This window comes from Cephus cinctus, unplaced genomic scaffold (assembly GCF_000341935.2).
Source record: "Cephus cinctus unplaced genomic scaffold, Ccin1 Ccin1_scaffold0191, whole genome shotgun sequence".
NCBI classification, from domain to species: domain Eukaryota; kingdom Metazoa; phylum Arthropoda; class Insecta; order Hymenoptera; family Cephidae; genus Cephus; species Cephus cinctus.
The window spans coordinates 120,650-136,766 of NW_014332912.1; the positions used below are offsets into that span (position 1 = coordinate 120,650).

Below are 16,117 nucleotides of genomic sequence, written 5' to 3' on the forward strand. Positions count from 1 at the left end.
AGAATCCCCCCCCCCCCCCTCCATATGTCACCCTATTCTCATGGACTAAGTATAGATACGAGAAATATATATATATATGTATATGTAAAACCAGGAATATATTGCGCTAATGGAAATTATTTAAAAGCACGACATAAAAATATCTTTTAGGTATACAGAATTATTTATGTCTAATATACTATGTGTCTGGACGTAGCCGGATGCACGTCTATATACATACATTCTGTAATATATAATTAATGTCTAAACCGTATTTACGCACTCATGTTAATTATAGTTGTCTTAGGTTAGCCTTGATCACTTGAGTTATTTAATTGTTCTTATTAGTGACTAAATCTCAGAGTAAACATTATTTCACCGAGTGCGTGGTATGTCGCACAGAGCCTCAATATTTCTCGATGATGTAAACACAGCTGATAGCAGTTCTTATCATATCCTGTCTTTTGAGAATGCATTAAATTATCATTTACGTACGTTGCTGATGACCGAGCGACGTTTATGAAATCCGAAAATGAATTCAACGTTTTCTTTCTGCTGTCACACGAACCACCCGCGTGTTCGCCAGATCTCACAACATTATTAAGCAATCGTAGCAGCGATAAATAATGAAGAAACCTTTGACAAAACGTTCACGAAACGTTGACCGATTATCTAATTTCGCACAGAATCTTACGTGCTCGAAAAACCTCAAAAATGTATTTAAATCCGTTACACAATTCCATACTTTTCTAAAAACACGTGTTCGAATTTTAAAGTTTATAGTTTATAGCATTGAATACAGTGAAACGGGAACGTCTTGAACAGGATCAGAGGTTGTAGGTCGTACGTGAGTTATCGCGAAATCAATCGTATCCCTTTAAAGGTACGTACCTTAAATATACACTGTCACCCACCTTAAGAATTGTGATAAAATCGAACGCTGAACACTTCCCAAAGAATGCTTGAAGATTGCGAATAGCGATACCGCGACCGTCTGGTTTCTTCGATGAACTTCACACACTCACGTGTATACCGGCTAGTGTTTTTATAGGTGGTGCCTTCGAGAAGGTACTGTTTCCCGAATGTTCAGCCCGCGTAATCGATTCTGTCGGCATGTGACACGCCTGCCATCCCTTCCTCGCATGTACTTGCAAATATCCCTAGCCGAATGATGGAGGTTTATTAGCTGCAATTACAATCGAAGGGCGGTTATCGTTGCTGTCAAGTTCACATGAATCAGAGACCGAACTTTAAGTTAGCAATGCCGCACGATACGTAGCGGTACACTATCTTTCCTCTTTCCTTTCATCGTCCTGGTCCATATTACGTAGCGCCATTTTCAAAATGGACTAACGTATCGAGCTCTATCTATGTCGCGCATAGCGAGCAGTTTAGCGACACAGCTAATAACTACATGTCCGACCTCAGGGCTGATCTCACCAAAGTTAACCCTCTGTTAACTTTGTCAGACCGGGCCCTAATAGGATTCGTCGATCAGTCTTGATGAACGACGCTTCCCTACCGAAGGAAGATACATCAAAGCTCGCGTTTGATGCGAGGTTTCTTAATATCAGTTAATGTGTATGAAGTAATGAAGGAAAACATATTTATCATTCAGTAGAATATTATTCAGATAGTACTTCTTTTTACCGTAAAACTATAATCCGGCTTTCTCGGCTTATGCCAATGAGATAATTCACATTACGATTATCGCATTGCATGCACTGAACTCGTGTTTCTTTGACAAGATAAGGATCTATAGTTGTATCATTTATCTTCTATGTTTACCTTTGTATAACTGTAATTCAGTATAATATTTATTATTAAGGAATAGTGTTAAAACTGTACTGCGAGTTTGTCGACTTAAGTTCAACATCGATATTGTAATTGAGATTTTATCTGATTGATATCATGATTTCTGTAGTACTACTGCATAAAATTATTTTTTAGGCCCGGTTCATATTCATTTTTAAATGTGAAGTATTATTGAATGATTCGTTTTTGTATTTTTTCTGCTCTTGCAGTCGCATAGTTCTGTTTATTCGTTATCGAGTAACCACAATACCTATAAATTCTCTAAGCAGTTGTAGCAAGGAGTTAGGAACTCCGAGAATAGTCAAATAAGGGAAGATTCCAATTGTGGCAGTTACAAAAATGCATGAACATACGCCCCCACAATTACGTATTTCCACGCGCTTACATTTGACTGTGGGCAAGAGCGGAGGTGGGACTACCCCCCCCCCCCCTTAAATTAAGGGGAGGAGAAAAACTACGCAGGGTAAACATTAGAGAGGTAATACTGTAATCTATTATTAATGATTGTTGTCGTCACGATCAATCTTTATGACGATCGCATTACTAATTTCACAATAAAGCGATAATTTGTGATCAGCTGTTAAGCACGTGAACAATCTGAATTGGCCAATCCGATGCCTGGTAATCAATACGAAAGCGAACTTTCTTTGAATTTATCTCGCAGCTGGACTTTTCCGTTAAAAATCATTCCACTCCATTGGAATTTATGGCTTCAATCATTCGGCTAATTAAGTGTTGACGCATTTCATAATCCTTGAGCGATAACATATCTAATCACTGTCAAACCTTGATCGCATGATCAAGGAATTAGGAATCAAAAGCGGTAATCATGTGATAATTAGAGGTGCGGACATTTCATGTTAGATGAATTAATTCCCTTTTCTCCCTATCAGTCCCTTTTATAAATTATTAAAGTATCACATTTCGTTTGATTTGTGCGCACCCTTTTGTTTATCTACTACATGTAGATTGCCTATCTTGAATGTTCTAATTTCAATAGAAGACTCAAAGTACAAAATTTACTTTTATTAAGATTTCATTAAGATATAATTTTACATTTGTTTATCTATTCAATTTGTTATTTTTACTAAGTATATATAATAAGTATAAATATTTGTATAATTTAAATAATGATGACAATGACATTATGTTATGATCATGATATGTATAAAAAAAAAAACGTATCGGCAGTACTAAGTTCAGAAGAATTTTGATGACAAATATAATTTGTCATCATATCATAGGAAACGCAGCTGCAATCAATTCTTTGTTTCTATCATTCCATACATATGTTTGAATTCCTAATTTTTTTTCATTCAATGAAAGTCTGCAATACCGGTTTGGTCTTGCAAAAAAGCAAAGAGTATACAAGGCCATTTCCAATTCTGGGGAAGTTCCAATAAACATGGATGAACTCTTGATCTTTCCATTATATGTAAAGCGAAGCATAGCTACAGCAGCCTTCTGGAATCATAAAACTTATAAAAACTGTCCAGCTTAGTCAATATTTTGACTTGTTATATTACGGAGCAATTAGCATATATTTACTCACGCCATTAATGTCCAAGTTACGTAAATATCCAAAATAATTTAACTTCTTTGCTAACTCTTCTGTGTGGAAAAAAATCCAATTATGCAATCCTATGCTTCGACCACGTTTCTTTTCCGCTAAGAATATATGTTCAAATCCTGAACTTCCATATTTTCCTTTTTCTCTAGAAAAAACACTAAACCAGATATTCTTCAGAGTTTTCTTGAATTCTTCAAAATCTTTATTGAAGAAACCCTTATTTGATAAAAAATCCATAGTACTAGCCATTACATCAGTGGCTAAAATTGCATCAATTAAGGCATCTTCTTCCGTGTTCTCTTCTTTGGTCACATCTTCTTCTTTACGTGTATCTAATTCATAATTATCATATAGCCTTTGCACAAGTTTTGGAATAGGACTTGCAAGTGCCTTTGGAGAAACATTTAATAACCTAAAATTTGTATTTATATAAATTGTACTGGTAAATTGAATTTATTTACCTTATAATATTCATGTGGTAAACATATTCTTACGTTAATGGTGCTTCATCCGTAGAGTTTCTCGATGTCGTATGTCCTTGATAATTTATTGTTACATATTTGTATAATTCATGAGAGTCTTTCCTAAATAACTTTCCCGAAAATTTTCTTAATTCTTTATCATCAATCATAAATGTACTCGTATATCCAGCACAGTTCCCATCTGATGTAAAATCATAAAATAAACAAGTATCATTCATAAGATCATCATTAGCGTTATCATATAAAAATTCAGTTTTAGCGTTATCTTCCTCTATTAACAATGTAACTTAATTCCAATTATGAATCTCTTCGTACAGAAAAACTGCTTACCAAGAGGAAATGCAATAATTGAACAATGTTCCTTTATACCAATGATAAAAATGTTGTAAATAAAGAAAAAATAGTAATTGTGATAACCTTCAATTACCAATTCTGTCACGAAACACCAATGGAACGTCTGCATCAATAAAAAATAATACTGTAAATAAAAACACCATTGATAGTTTACTGTACATTGTAAGTTAGATTATCTGTTCTTCACTGTAATTTAGCGTATCAAGACGCTTTTTATAAATTACATTTATTTAAATGAATGAATATATGGACAACATTAGATTATCTGTAATATATTGTTTAACAATAGTTTAGCTTGATATTTCATGACCCGAACTCATACTATCTATTTTACGTATAATTTTTATTTTATTTAGACTATATTTTGTAACGCCACTTTGGACCTCACAAGATTAATGGAAAAATTTCTTAATGATACTTGACAGCGACTGTATAGTTGCTATATCATATGTCAACATTCGGATACAAATCGGAACATTGTAATAGTATTTGTCGATAGCGCCAACTGTTGGGGATAAAGGGATACATACATCTCACAGCTAGCAGAATACGTAGAGATCTGTAATAACAGAATTAAATTTTTCTTCGTTTAGCGGGAACAATCTAAGCTACTACTATTAATTGGAACTCGTAAGATTTCATTCAACTGTATAATAATCTTTTAAAAGAACTGAGTGGCCGTCGAGATGTTTCAGTTTGTTGAGAATGTTCAGGGTAAATTTATAATAATTTGCCTTCTTGCACAATGGATTCCCCAGGAGTGTAAGCTCTTTTAGATTCTCCAGACATACGAGATATTTTAATTCATCTTTGCCCTGAAAAGATTAAGTAACAGTCTCAATGTGCATCATAATTAAAGACTCGCACTTGCCGATATCCTGTTATTCGCCATAAATAGTTGCGCCATCTTCGGTAATCGGTTCACGAAGTGAAGATATTTTATTCTGTTATTTTCTAGAAATAACATTCTGATGTTATTATGCAAATGAAAATTCTCCTCTGTTATCATGCGAATATTATTGTAGTCGACTATCAGGACTTCCAGAGTCTTGCAAAGTTGAATTCCTGGAATATAATCACAGTATATCATTTTAATATTCTTAGTTGAAAGCTACATATACATTACAATATTAGGCCTATTTGTTCTAACATTTTTAAGTGATCCAGAGCACTGTAGGTGTGTTCGAAAATGAGCAGAAAGAGCTGAGAATATTGTTGTTTCTCTGTTTATTGAATGTATTTGATCAAAATACAACAATGTTCTCAGTGCTTTCGACTTATTTGCACCTACAGTGGTCCGAAGCACTTAAAAACACTAGAATAAATAGGCCTATTATTGGTATATTAGATACTTTTTAGCATAAAAATAAAATATTACCATCTATATCCTGAAGATTATTACGTTGTAAGAAAAGGTACTTTAGTAAATGCATTCTTTGAAAATTCATGTCCACCAAGGATTTCATACCATTATGATCTAAGTGCAATGTACATAGGGAAGGAAATGCATTATTTTCTAAATTGAATTCTTTTGTCTTGAGTAATTGACCAAATTCTTCTACACGGTTGTAACTCATGCATAAAGTTTGCAATTTGGGTAGTAAATGTAAACCCCATAGAGATTTTATTTGATTTTTACTCAAATCTAGACTTTCCAAATTCAGTAGAATGTCTGCTGGAAGATCTACCTAAAAATAAATTGTATTGCTTTATTATTCTAGAATTAACAAAGTAATCAATTGCCCACCTTTTTGATGGAACAGCAAACCAAACTGAGTTGCTTGATATTTGTTAATTCGTTCTCATTGTGCATAGAGATTAGTTTATTTCTGTCTAGAAGATGGCCAAATGTTCTACTTGCTTTTATAATGTCTGATTCTTGTACAGGTTCTCCAGAAATGTACTGTAAATTGGTTATCATTAATATTAATTATGTGATTTGCGATATCCGCTCATACGATATATGCCGTATTTATCGTTTATCTGATCTATTCATAAAATTCTCCACTCACCTGAATAGTGGGCAAATAAAAGACGAGGAATTTTTTGAACAGAGCAATAGACTCCACAGGATTGTTACTGAGGTCTATTAGTTGTAACTCCATCCAATTCTTGATATTATGTATAGCTTTTAATTTACTGATACGATTATGCGAACAAAAAAATATTTTCAAACTTTTGAATGTTCCCATTGGTAGTAATGTTTTTATGAAATTATTAGTCAAATCCAGATACTTTAGAACCGGGAGATTATTTTGCGTCAGTCCCTCCGATGATAAAATCAAGTTTGATCTTAGGTTCAATTTAACCAAATGCTTTAAAGGAATTTTAAACAATATATTCCTTAACAAATTATTGGAAAAGTTTGCTTCCTCCAAGGCAATAAATTCGATAAGAAAATCTGATCGGTTAATTCGATTGTTTGATAACTCCAAAAACTTCACCAGTTCAAAGTTTTTGTTCGATATTGTCAAAGGTGTCGTTAGGCCTTGATTGATTTCACAAATAACATCTTGACTGTATGCATTAATGCCTTGAAATCTGCTTTCAATTTTATCAAATATATTTTTCGTACAGGAAATATATTGACGCGCATGAAAGTCTTCCAGTAAAATTTCATTTAAAGAATGAAGTTTTGTCAAGCCACTGAATTGTATGAATAATATTAAGCGTTCCGATTCCATGATATCGTTGAAGGGATTACTCTTCAAATTTAGGTTGTTCAAATTTTGCGTGTAACTTTGCAAATTTTCTATACTCGTTAGTAAACTGGTTAATCTGTTCCATGAAGCGTCCAAGTTCTCCAGCCTTGATAAATTTCGGTTGAAGTTCAACAACTTTATATGATTGAAGCTAATATCTAGCTTTTGAATATATTCAAGTAATTGTGGGTTTGGTAATGATGTTAAACGATTATAAGAGACGTTAAGTTCTCTTAAATTTGGTAAAATTATCGGAATATCCATCGTAGAGATATTTCCGCCAATTAGATTTATGGTTACTAAGTTCTGAATTTCATCTTGTTTTACATTGAGGCATTGGCATATATTATTTATGGTCAGATGACTCCACAATGATGGCTGCTTTATTAATTTATCTGATCCCTCAACAACAATTATCATATTACTATCTTCTTCGTCCATCTAATAAATTTATTTATTATAAATTAACCTTCTTTATTAATGATATATATTTGTGTAAGACATACTTGAAATATATATTCATATTCTACAGCGAGTATTGGTTTTATCTTTTCTGGATTGTTTATAGAATATTCAAAACAAGTGTCACCTGATGAATCATTGTGCGCAACATAATGTTTATCACTGTTATTCATCCTTCAGAAACAATAATAATTATCGTTTTTAACGAATACTAAAATTATTGTGATTCACAAAATTGTTACTTGTCTGCGAGGATAGAGATTGGAGAGAGCACAAAGACACAAATACGATGTGTACTTCCTGTTTCTGACGTGCGTTCCATCTTTTTGTATTGTTCATTTGAAATTTTTGAAAGCCAATTTGCATCTGCTAATCCCAGGCAGTCTGTAATCAACACTTCTTCTTCCTATATGAAAAAGTATGTCTTTTAATTTATATAACATCAAATGATATAATATTTAAATTATAATAATATACCGTATTTAGAAATTCATATTCAAAAATGTCAAAAGGCCAATCATTTAATCTCTTTACTCCGACTGGGTGAGATACAATTTTTAAAGTAACATTTTTATCCTCTGTTGAGTATTCATCCTTTTTTTTCCAATATCGATATAAATCGATCCCATTATTAAAAGCTTTTGTAATTCTATGCAATCGTACTCCCGTTATTCCTAAATTCCTATGAAATTCCAAATATTGTAATTTAATTATCATCATTACCTTTATCACTATATATTCATTTTTTTGTAACTACTATATAGGATATCATACTTTCTTACAGCAGGACATATCGATTCCTCCATAACAGTTTGACAAATTTTCGTCAACGTGTTTTGAGTCTTAGATGTATATTCAGTAAACTCTAAATTTTCACAGTACCTTATTTTCATGCGTAGTTGGTGTTTTCGAATCTGATAGACAATCAGAATACGTATATTTAAAAAAAATTTTAATGTAAAATAAAATACCTTATTCTCAAATAAAGCTTCTATTAATGCGTTCTTACATCTAAATGTGTCAACATATTTTGATTCCATCGTTCTAGTTGTTCATAAGACAATTTTAACCTTTCTTTTATATTAGACTCTTGGGTTAGACTCTTGGACAGTACATCATTTTTCCGAAACATCTAATCTCGACGTTTTACATAAAATATATTAGTAAACAATGAAATTACTAACAGTTATTGATTACCAATGATTGTCCAACTGTGAATGCATATAATTCTGCTCTAAATTTGCGAATCCCACGTTTATATTCTTTATATTTTTCCTTCTGTTCTTTCAAGCAGAGTGCTAAATACTTATGCCACTGTATATCGTGAAATAGCATTTTGTTTCTATATGTTAACAATATGATCTTGTGTCAGTTAATAATTTTAGCATACAAATTTTTTAATTTTTATAAACTTTTTGTATATAGAAAAGTATGCGACGAATATAGGTCATAAAAATTTACTTGAAAAATTCATTGATATGACATCTGTCGTGTTCAAAAACTGTATAATTATCCACCTTCTTTATAGTGGGTAAATAATAAATAATAAATTTAGGGTAATTTTGAAGAGATACTAAAGGACACTCGCCATATAAAGGATCAGTAAATATCACAGATTCTAACTTGGGCAAGTAAGAAAGGTTCTTGATATCCTTGCAAATAGAGACAAAAAGAATAATGGTTATAATAATAAAAATGTTGCATCAGATACTCAAAGTTATGACACTGACCTGCAAATCATACAATAAATTTCCAGCGAGATTAATATATCTTAATTGAGAATTTCTTGAAAAGATGGTAATATCCATTTTCTTCAATTTATTATTACCTAACCAAAGTTCTTCTACCTGTGTAATTGTTTCGAGCCTCTAAAAAAAAATATATTTACATAATGAAACATTACGACTCAATATGTATATTAAAATATTTGTCTCATAATATCTATCATGTACTTTTATGTTAGAAATATTATTCCCTGATAATGATAGTATCGTCAACATCGAACAATCCGCTAAATCAGGGATTTCTTCTATTTCATTGGAATACAGATATAGTTTATTTAATTTTACGCATTTTCCAAGATCAGCAATATCCTGTAAGAAGACAAGGAAGATAATTACGAAAAGTGATTCGCATAAATAACGCATACGACTCTTTTACTTTTAATCCACAATCGACAATCCACAGTTCTTCCAGATTTATCAATTTTGAGATGCCATTTAAAGAGGTGATACTTGATTGTCCAATAATAACTAAAGTGTGCAGGTATTGGTTCGACGTGTAAATATTTCTCAGTGAAAGAATTTCACATGAAAATAAATACAGTTCATGTTTCTTTCCTTCATTCGTTTTTATTGCATAATTTTCTCTGGTTTCTTCACTCATTGCGGGAAATTCTTTGCTGGAAAATGTTCTCCTTCTTTTCATGTTGATTGAACAACCTGTTTCAGAAGAGATTTCGCAAGTTTTTTCATGCGAAGTCATACATTAGACATTTTGCACTGCACGTTAAAAGTATTAATCAGTCTCAATTGTTTTAAAAGTGTGTGCAATGCAAAAATCCCTAGAAATTCTTAGGCCTCCTTGTATCGGGTTAGGTTAAGTCAGGTTGTTTAATGGTATTGCTTGTTGATCTCGAGCTTTGCACCGAATTTGAAATTTGATTTTCCAGCAATATTAAAACAGCAAAATGCAAAGTTGTTGTATACAAGGATGTGAAAGTTATAGGAAGGTTGGAACAAGGAGTATCGGATACTTCAAGTGAGTTTTTCTTATTATTACTTCTGTAAATGCGTCAACAATTTATCCTTTAGGTTAAATGTTAAATTGCGTATGATTATTATAAATAACGTAACAAATTAATGTAATACCACTTTGGGAAATGATTTAGAAGTATTGTCTTTTATTTAAAGAAATTATATCTTTTAGGTTTCCATTGTGCAACAAAGTACTACTCAAGAAGTGGTTGAAACAAATTGGACTAGCGAATTGGCAACCTTCTGAACATGATCAAATATGCAGTGCACATTTTGAAACACGAGATCTTAAATTCCACCCTGTGCGTAAATATCCTCTCTTAAAACCATCTGCAGTGCCATCAATATTTCCAATTCGACCAACCTGCATTAAACAATCAAATAATGAACAGAATATTGTGGATGCATCGAAACAGATACTTCAACTACCTTTGCAGCAGTTTCAGATTAATAATAAAGCGACCAATGGATTGCCACTGTTACAATCCAGTCCTGTCATATTGATACCAGCACAAATAAATCAAATGACTAATATTTCTCAGCCAGTTGTCCAAGTTCCTTCTGGAGGACAAGTTACTCAATCTAAGTTACGAAAGATTTTACCTAAACCAAGTCCATGCATCTTTACTATGTTTGATAACATTGTTCAGCCACAAATGAATAAGGTACCTATACCAAAGTTGAATAATGTAAATGTATCCAAAACCAATAACATTATTGAAACAACTCCAACAACTCCATGCGCATCTAAAACTGGTACTGTTAAAAAGCCAATATTAAGAATAACTATAAATAAAAAGTATGACTCATCACCACCGCCTATAATCTCGGAATCATACGAAACAGTGTATTTACCACAAAAGAATGAACACAATCCAGAGTACACATTTATAAAAGTTAAAAGTGGTAATAATGAAGTATTGCACAATAAATGTGACAGCGCTGACAACATTGGAACATGTTCACCTACTGAACCTAAAACAAGAAATATAAAACAAACAAATTCTACATCAATATCTGAACAAGCAGATATAATACCGGAAAGTGTTAGCACAAAGTCTATTGATATGCCCTGGAATCGTGAGTAAGTAATTAAATAATTTATAAACATATTTTTGAACAGTAGTAGCAACAAACTAATTCAAACTTCATGACCATTACAGATCTCCATCTACAGCGAAGCTACAATATTTATATGCAAAAGCTCGCCAAGATTGTTATCAGTTACGAAAACGTCTTAAAACATTACATGAGAAGCAAAAACTTGAACAACAAGAGGTCAAGAAGTTACACAGTCATCTTGCTGAACTTGGTAGGAAGATTCAACATAGTTATCAAACTAACGCTGCTGAACCAAGAGGAAAAAGAAAGAGCAAATTTAATAAAAATTTTAACAATGATGTAGATGAAGATGAATATGAAGAATTGCTCAAAGAAGTAAGGAGGATAAAACAAGATATTAAAAAAACAAGAAGATATTCGAGTGAGCATTCCACACAGAATATTTCACACCTCTTAAATAATGTGATGAATGAAAATAGTATAGAAGAAAGCAACGAAGAGAACAAAGAGGAAAATAACATAAGATTAACTGTAGACGACGGAGAAATTATCGGAGAAATTTCTGATGATTGCAATGAAGTTCTCAAAGATATTACTGAAGACCCTGTTGTGATGGACTTGAATGAGGATGATAGAAGTATGGAGTTTAATGAAGAATTTCTAGATCCAAGTCTCATCGATGGATAAAGTGAATTTGATAAGAAAGTGGCACAACTAATGAATAAACAAATTTATCTCTATCACATATTGTTTGTAAAGTGATGCAAAGTGTTTTACAGTTAAAAGGTACACGGTTGTTCGATTCTTCCCGAAAGAAACGTTGAAAATGTTTAAGAGACCTGCAGTAGTTATTATTTTTTTTTTTTTACCAAATATGAACAAATTATTTCAGTTCTTTTTGCGGGATCACTCATTTCTTCAAGGAGCATTTGTATATCATCTTGGCAATGTTGTTTTCTATTAATATTCGCTAGAATGCAATTTTTAATTAATGACTATGCACTGTGAACTGAATTCTGCGTTAATTCTGTATAACATTTGTTAACACGATAATGTTTACAGTACAAAAGATGCTGAACTTTTGACAAAATATAAAATGGATGAAGAAATTTTCACATTTACGTCTTATTCATTTCATTATACATTTTTGGAACACTTAATCACATGCGTATTTCGAATAAAGGCATTTCATGAATATTAAAGTTTCAATGTTATACTGTCATTAAATTTCATCATCCAGTCAATTCCCATAAGTAATAAGCTATAGTTTATTTAATTACGAATAGCAATGTACAACCTATTGGTTTAATTTTGCTTTATGATATTAGTAGCTTCAAGACTTTTAACAAATGTCGCTTGGATCATTTATTTTAACTTCATTATCCTGTTCTATCTCTGCACTTTCAACAACTGATTCTTCGGACGACTGGGTTATTGTCTCAGACAATCTTTCAGTTTGTGATATTGTTAACTCTTCCATTTTCGAAATAGTCACTTCTGTTTGTGGTGTCGTATCCTCTTTTGATAAAATGCCAGTAGATGCTGACATTTCTTTTGATGAATCTGTGCTAGAGCTACCTGTTGGAGCAAACTTAGGCAAAAATGATTCTCTTGCTATAGTTCTAATTGGTAACAGGAGAGCCAGAGGTTCGACGATGAACTTTTGATCCAAATATGTAACACCCTGAATGAAAACAAAAGTGTTGTAGTATATTCTATTTTGGTAAATGCAGTGTTACGCCACGACTTCTTATTGTTTTGTGAGTTACAAAACATTTACCTCTTTTTGTAATTGTCCCACTGAAATACCCAAATATACAGATACTTGACTTGGAGGAAAAATAGCATGTATGGAATACTGCACATAGGGAACTAATTGCTTACTCAAGCATTCTGCAAATTTGATCATATTTTCTCTTTCAGCAGCGGTAAAGGCCTGAAATTGTATAGACATTCATTCAATAAGGAATCATTTTTTATTGGAAAATAAACGTACTTGTTGTTCCTGTTTGTAAAATAGTAGCATAGCTTTTGCTACACTATTTAACGAATCTTCTAATAGGCGCATACAAGTTTCTGATAATGCAACGGGTGCACAAACTCTTAATTCATTGAATGCAGATATCAACCCATTACAATACTCAGCGAGAGGATAAAATTCAACAAGTTGTTCCGGTGGGTTCTCCTAAAGACAGTAATATATTAATACATTCTTAATTTTAAATTACATTTTATTATTAAGAAATGATACTTGCTGACTTTGCTGATGTTTCAACTTTGACATCAGTACGTTGAACTTTGTTGATTAAAGTAAATGTTTCCATATCTTTTTCAAATTTTCTTGTAGTTCGAATAATTCCAGTCTTAAATTTCTCACCAATCACTCGAACAAATATGTCAGACATACGTCCTGTAAAATCAGCTCCCACTCGGCCAAATGATAAACCAAAATACGTACATTGTCCAAGAATTGAGTCAATGGACGTTACTCCTGGCAAGTCATGCTCTAACGTAGTGAGGAATTGCGATATCTACAAGGATACTATGTTATTAAATGTTTAATAATGATATCTCTGAAGAAATATAATTAGAAATTACTTTCTCTTCCAGCCAGTGATAAAATATAGCTGATTCATTTATTGTTACATCACGGCTTGTGATTATATGGTCATCATCATTGAACATTGCTTTGAATTGTGTTATTATATTAAACAGGTGTATCCGGGATAGTTCAATGGTCTTTGTTAAATGTAGATTAGCTGCAATATAAAGATATTTTGTGTCCTAACATCTCTCATGTACATCCAAAAAACTGCAGAATATTTTATTGACTTACGATCTTCTTTTGGAATTGTGCTCAGTAAACCTTGAAACCAACTATCACGCGCTTGAAGAAATTTTATTCGAAGTTCAGGCTCTGTAAAGGCATCCATTGAACGTAATAGTCCTACAAGTTGCAGACACCTTGGAAGTGGCAAGTCTCCTCTAAGAGAGCTTACTACCTGTCCCACCATACCTGACCAACTATTTTCTATTTCAGACACTATAGACTGGATAACCAAATAATTTTATATAGTTTTAATATGAAAAACCTTTTACCTACAATTAAGTAACTGTACTTACCGCAATAATGGGAATGTCTCCATGTTTTGTACCAAGTTGTCTCGCATATTGGGATAATTCCAAAGCCTCGTTATATTGATTACTTCTTAAACAAGATTCCATAAGTTGTGGCATTTCAAGAATCTCAAGAAGCTCAGCATTTCGTGTTAATGTCAAACTATTTAGTCGTCGATGAGTATTAATATCCTTTGAGGCATCACAAAATGATTGACACTTACTAACAAACACTGGTAAATTTTGTGCAAGTCCATCTAGACGTTTCTCAGTTTCATTAAACTAGGCAACAAAAATAAATAAAAGGTAAATATCCTCTGTAACATAATTTGTTTCACTCTACATTCTAATTACCTGTTGAAAAATTTCTCTTGAACTCTCTGCTGTTCTAATAAAAGTCTTATAATTCGAAAATGCTAATTCTTGTGTTTGTTGCAGCACAGAATTCTTTTCATCGGTTAGATGATCTGGTTCTTTATCTAAAATTATTCTTTCATATTTACTAATCACAGTCCATTTATTAGCATTAACTGCTAATATAAATAAACTCACTTAATTGGTCAATATCGAAGCCGCCAAGTTTGATTAAGTATTGATAAAAATCTGGGTTCTCTTTCCATGATTCTATAATAAATTCAAAAACGTATAGAGAAAATAAACATTACAAAAATAGAAAATAAATTTTGTATTATAATATACGTTAATTTACCTGGTATACCATCTGGAAATACTGACTCAATAACTTTTTCAGTTTCAATATCCATTTTTGTTACAATTTATGTACTAATTATGAATATTTCCACAAACTTATCCGTATGACACGTTGAACATCTCATACCACAAACCACTTTTCATACTGTCAAGTGCAAGTGTTAGATAAGGTTAAGTTAGGATGACTACATCACCACAGAGGAACAAAGTAAAAAGATCCTCCTTCCTTTCCTTATGGCTGTATCCCCAATGGGGGACGACATGTGCCAGTAACTAGTCCTAATAATCAAGGTTGGAAGTTCGACACTAGATGGCGATGTACCTTGCCAGACGGGCCTTATTCAACTCAGCGTGAGGGGACCTACACAAAGTTTATACACCGAATCAGAACAGTGTTGGGCGAAATCCGTATAAATACTCACTTAAGTTTTCATATGAAAACCCATTGGTGAATGCCGCTGGAAGCTGGGCGCGAACCTCCAACCTTTCGGTCGTGAATCCGCTACCCTATCCACTGGGCTACGGCCGCCCCTAAAAAGTAAAAAGATATACATCCTCTTGTATAACTCCAGAGATAAGTGGGGAGATGCACAACGCTACGGTTTTAGGCGATACCAAAAACATGGCGCTAAATCGTAGGGGCGAGTTCGGGAATAGAATTTTGTGATCATCGCCTCCGTCGATAATGCATATCCCGTCGTAGCCGAACTGAACGTGATCACGAACGGGTAGCCTGGCGGGCAGAGTTCTCCGCTACTTATCGCTGCTTCCCAAAGCAACGCTTAGAACGAGACAACTCATCGGATATAGCCCAAAATACTTTTTTTCTTTGCAATCCTAAATTCGATCGCACAGTGTAAGCTGGGCGAGTTCGGGAATAGAATTTTGTGATCATCGCCTCCGTCGATAATGCATATCCCGTCGTAGCCGAACTGAACGTGATCACGAACGGGTAGCCTGGCGGGCAGAGTTCTCCGCTACTTATCGCTGCTTCCCAAAGCAACGCTTAGAACGAGACAACTCATCGGATATAGCCCAAAATACTTTTTTTCTTTGCAATCCTAAATTCGATCGCACAGTGTAAGCTCGGTAAGTTTAATATGACAA

General features: G+C 33.1%; 5 protein-coding genes across 5 annotated transcripts in view; 1 reads left to right on the forward strand and 4 right to left on the reverse strand.

Moving 5' to 3' along the window:
- Window positions 1-1,064, reverse strand: part of LOC107264760 (alpha,alpha-trehalose-phosphate synthase [UDP-forming]) — a 19,431-nt gene extending 18,367 nt beyond the window's left edge. Inside the window, exon 1 of the mRNA XM_015733363.2 lies at window positions 894-1,064. The gene's annotated coding sequence lies outside the window, so the exon portion shown is untranslated. The remainder of the gene's footprint in view (window positions 1-893) is intronic.
- A 1,963-nt stretch (window positions 1,065-3,027) lies between these two features.
- Window positions 3,028-3,839, reverse strand: LOC107264765 (poly(U)-specific endoribonuclease homolog). The gene is made up of 3 exons (XM_025081953.1): window positions 3,826-3,839; window positions 3,347-3,776; window positions 3,028-3,258 (listed from the first exon to the last, which is right to left on the reverse strand). Exons 1-3 carry the CDS (start codon window positions 3,837-3,839, stop codon window positions 3,028-3,030), a joined length of 675 nt encoding a protein of 224 aa, XP_024937721.1.
- On the reverse strand, window positions 3,561-9,880 carry LOC107264764 (leucine-rich repeat-containing protein 9). Its single transcript, XM_015733370.2, has 14 exons — window positions 9,525-9,880; window positions 9,317-9,457; window positions 9,095-9,232; window positions 8,139-8,278; window positions 7,842-8,046; window positions 7,607-7,770; window positions 7,409-7,538; window positions 6,213-7,343; window positions 5,948-6,103; window positions 5,579-5,888; window positions 5,072-5,265; window positions 4,731-5,015; window positions 3,826-4,027; window positions 3,561-3,696 (listed from the first exon to the last, which is right to left on the reverse strand). Exons 1-12 carry the CDS (start codon window positions 9,846-9,848, stop codon window positions 4,839-4,841), a joined length of 3,210 nt encoding a protein of 1,069 aa, XP_015588856.2. The 5' UTR covers window positions 9,849-9,880; the 3' UTR covers window positions 3,561-3,696; window positions 3,826-4,027; window positions 4,731-4,838.
- Window positions 9,881-9,891: 11 nt separating this feature from the next.
- Window positions 9,892-12,174, forward strand: LOC107264763 (THAP domain-containing protein 5). Its single transcript, XM_015733368.2, has 3 exons — window positions 9,892-10,124; window positions 10,293-11,204; window positions 11,284-12,174. Exons 1-3 carry the CDS (start codon window positions 10,054-10,056, stop codon window positions 11,867-11,869), a joined length of 1,569 nt encoding a protein of 522 aa, XP_015588854.1. The 5' UTR covers window positions 9,892-10,053; the 3' UTR covers window positions 11,870-12,174.
- LOC107264761 (conserved oligomeric Golgi complex subunit 8) lies at window positions 12,037-15,338 on the reverse strand. Its single transcript, XM_015733365.2, has 10 exons — window positions 15,009-15,338; window positions 14,852-14,923; window positions 14,654-14,778; window positions 14,306-14,581; window positions 14,019-14,232; window positions 13,781-13,941; window positions 13,438-13,713; window positions 13,179-13,367; window positions 12,963-13,118; window positions 12,037-12,866 (listed from the first exon to the last, which is right to left on the reverse strand). Exons 1-10 carry the CDS (start codon window positions 15,061-15,063, stop codon window positions 12,525-12,527), a joined length of 1,866 nt encoding a protein of 621 aa, XP_015588851.1. The 5' UTR covers window positions 15,064-15,338; the 3' UTR covers window positions 12,037-12,524.
- Between the last annotated feature and the right edge of the window lie 779 nt (window positions 15,339-16,117).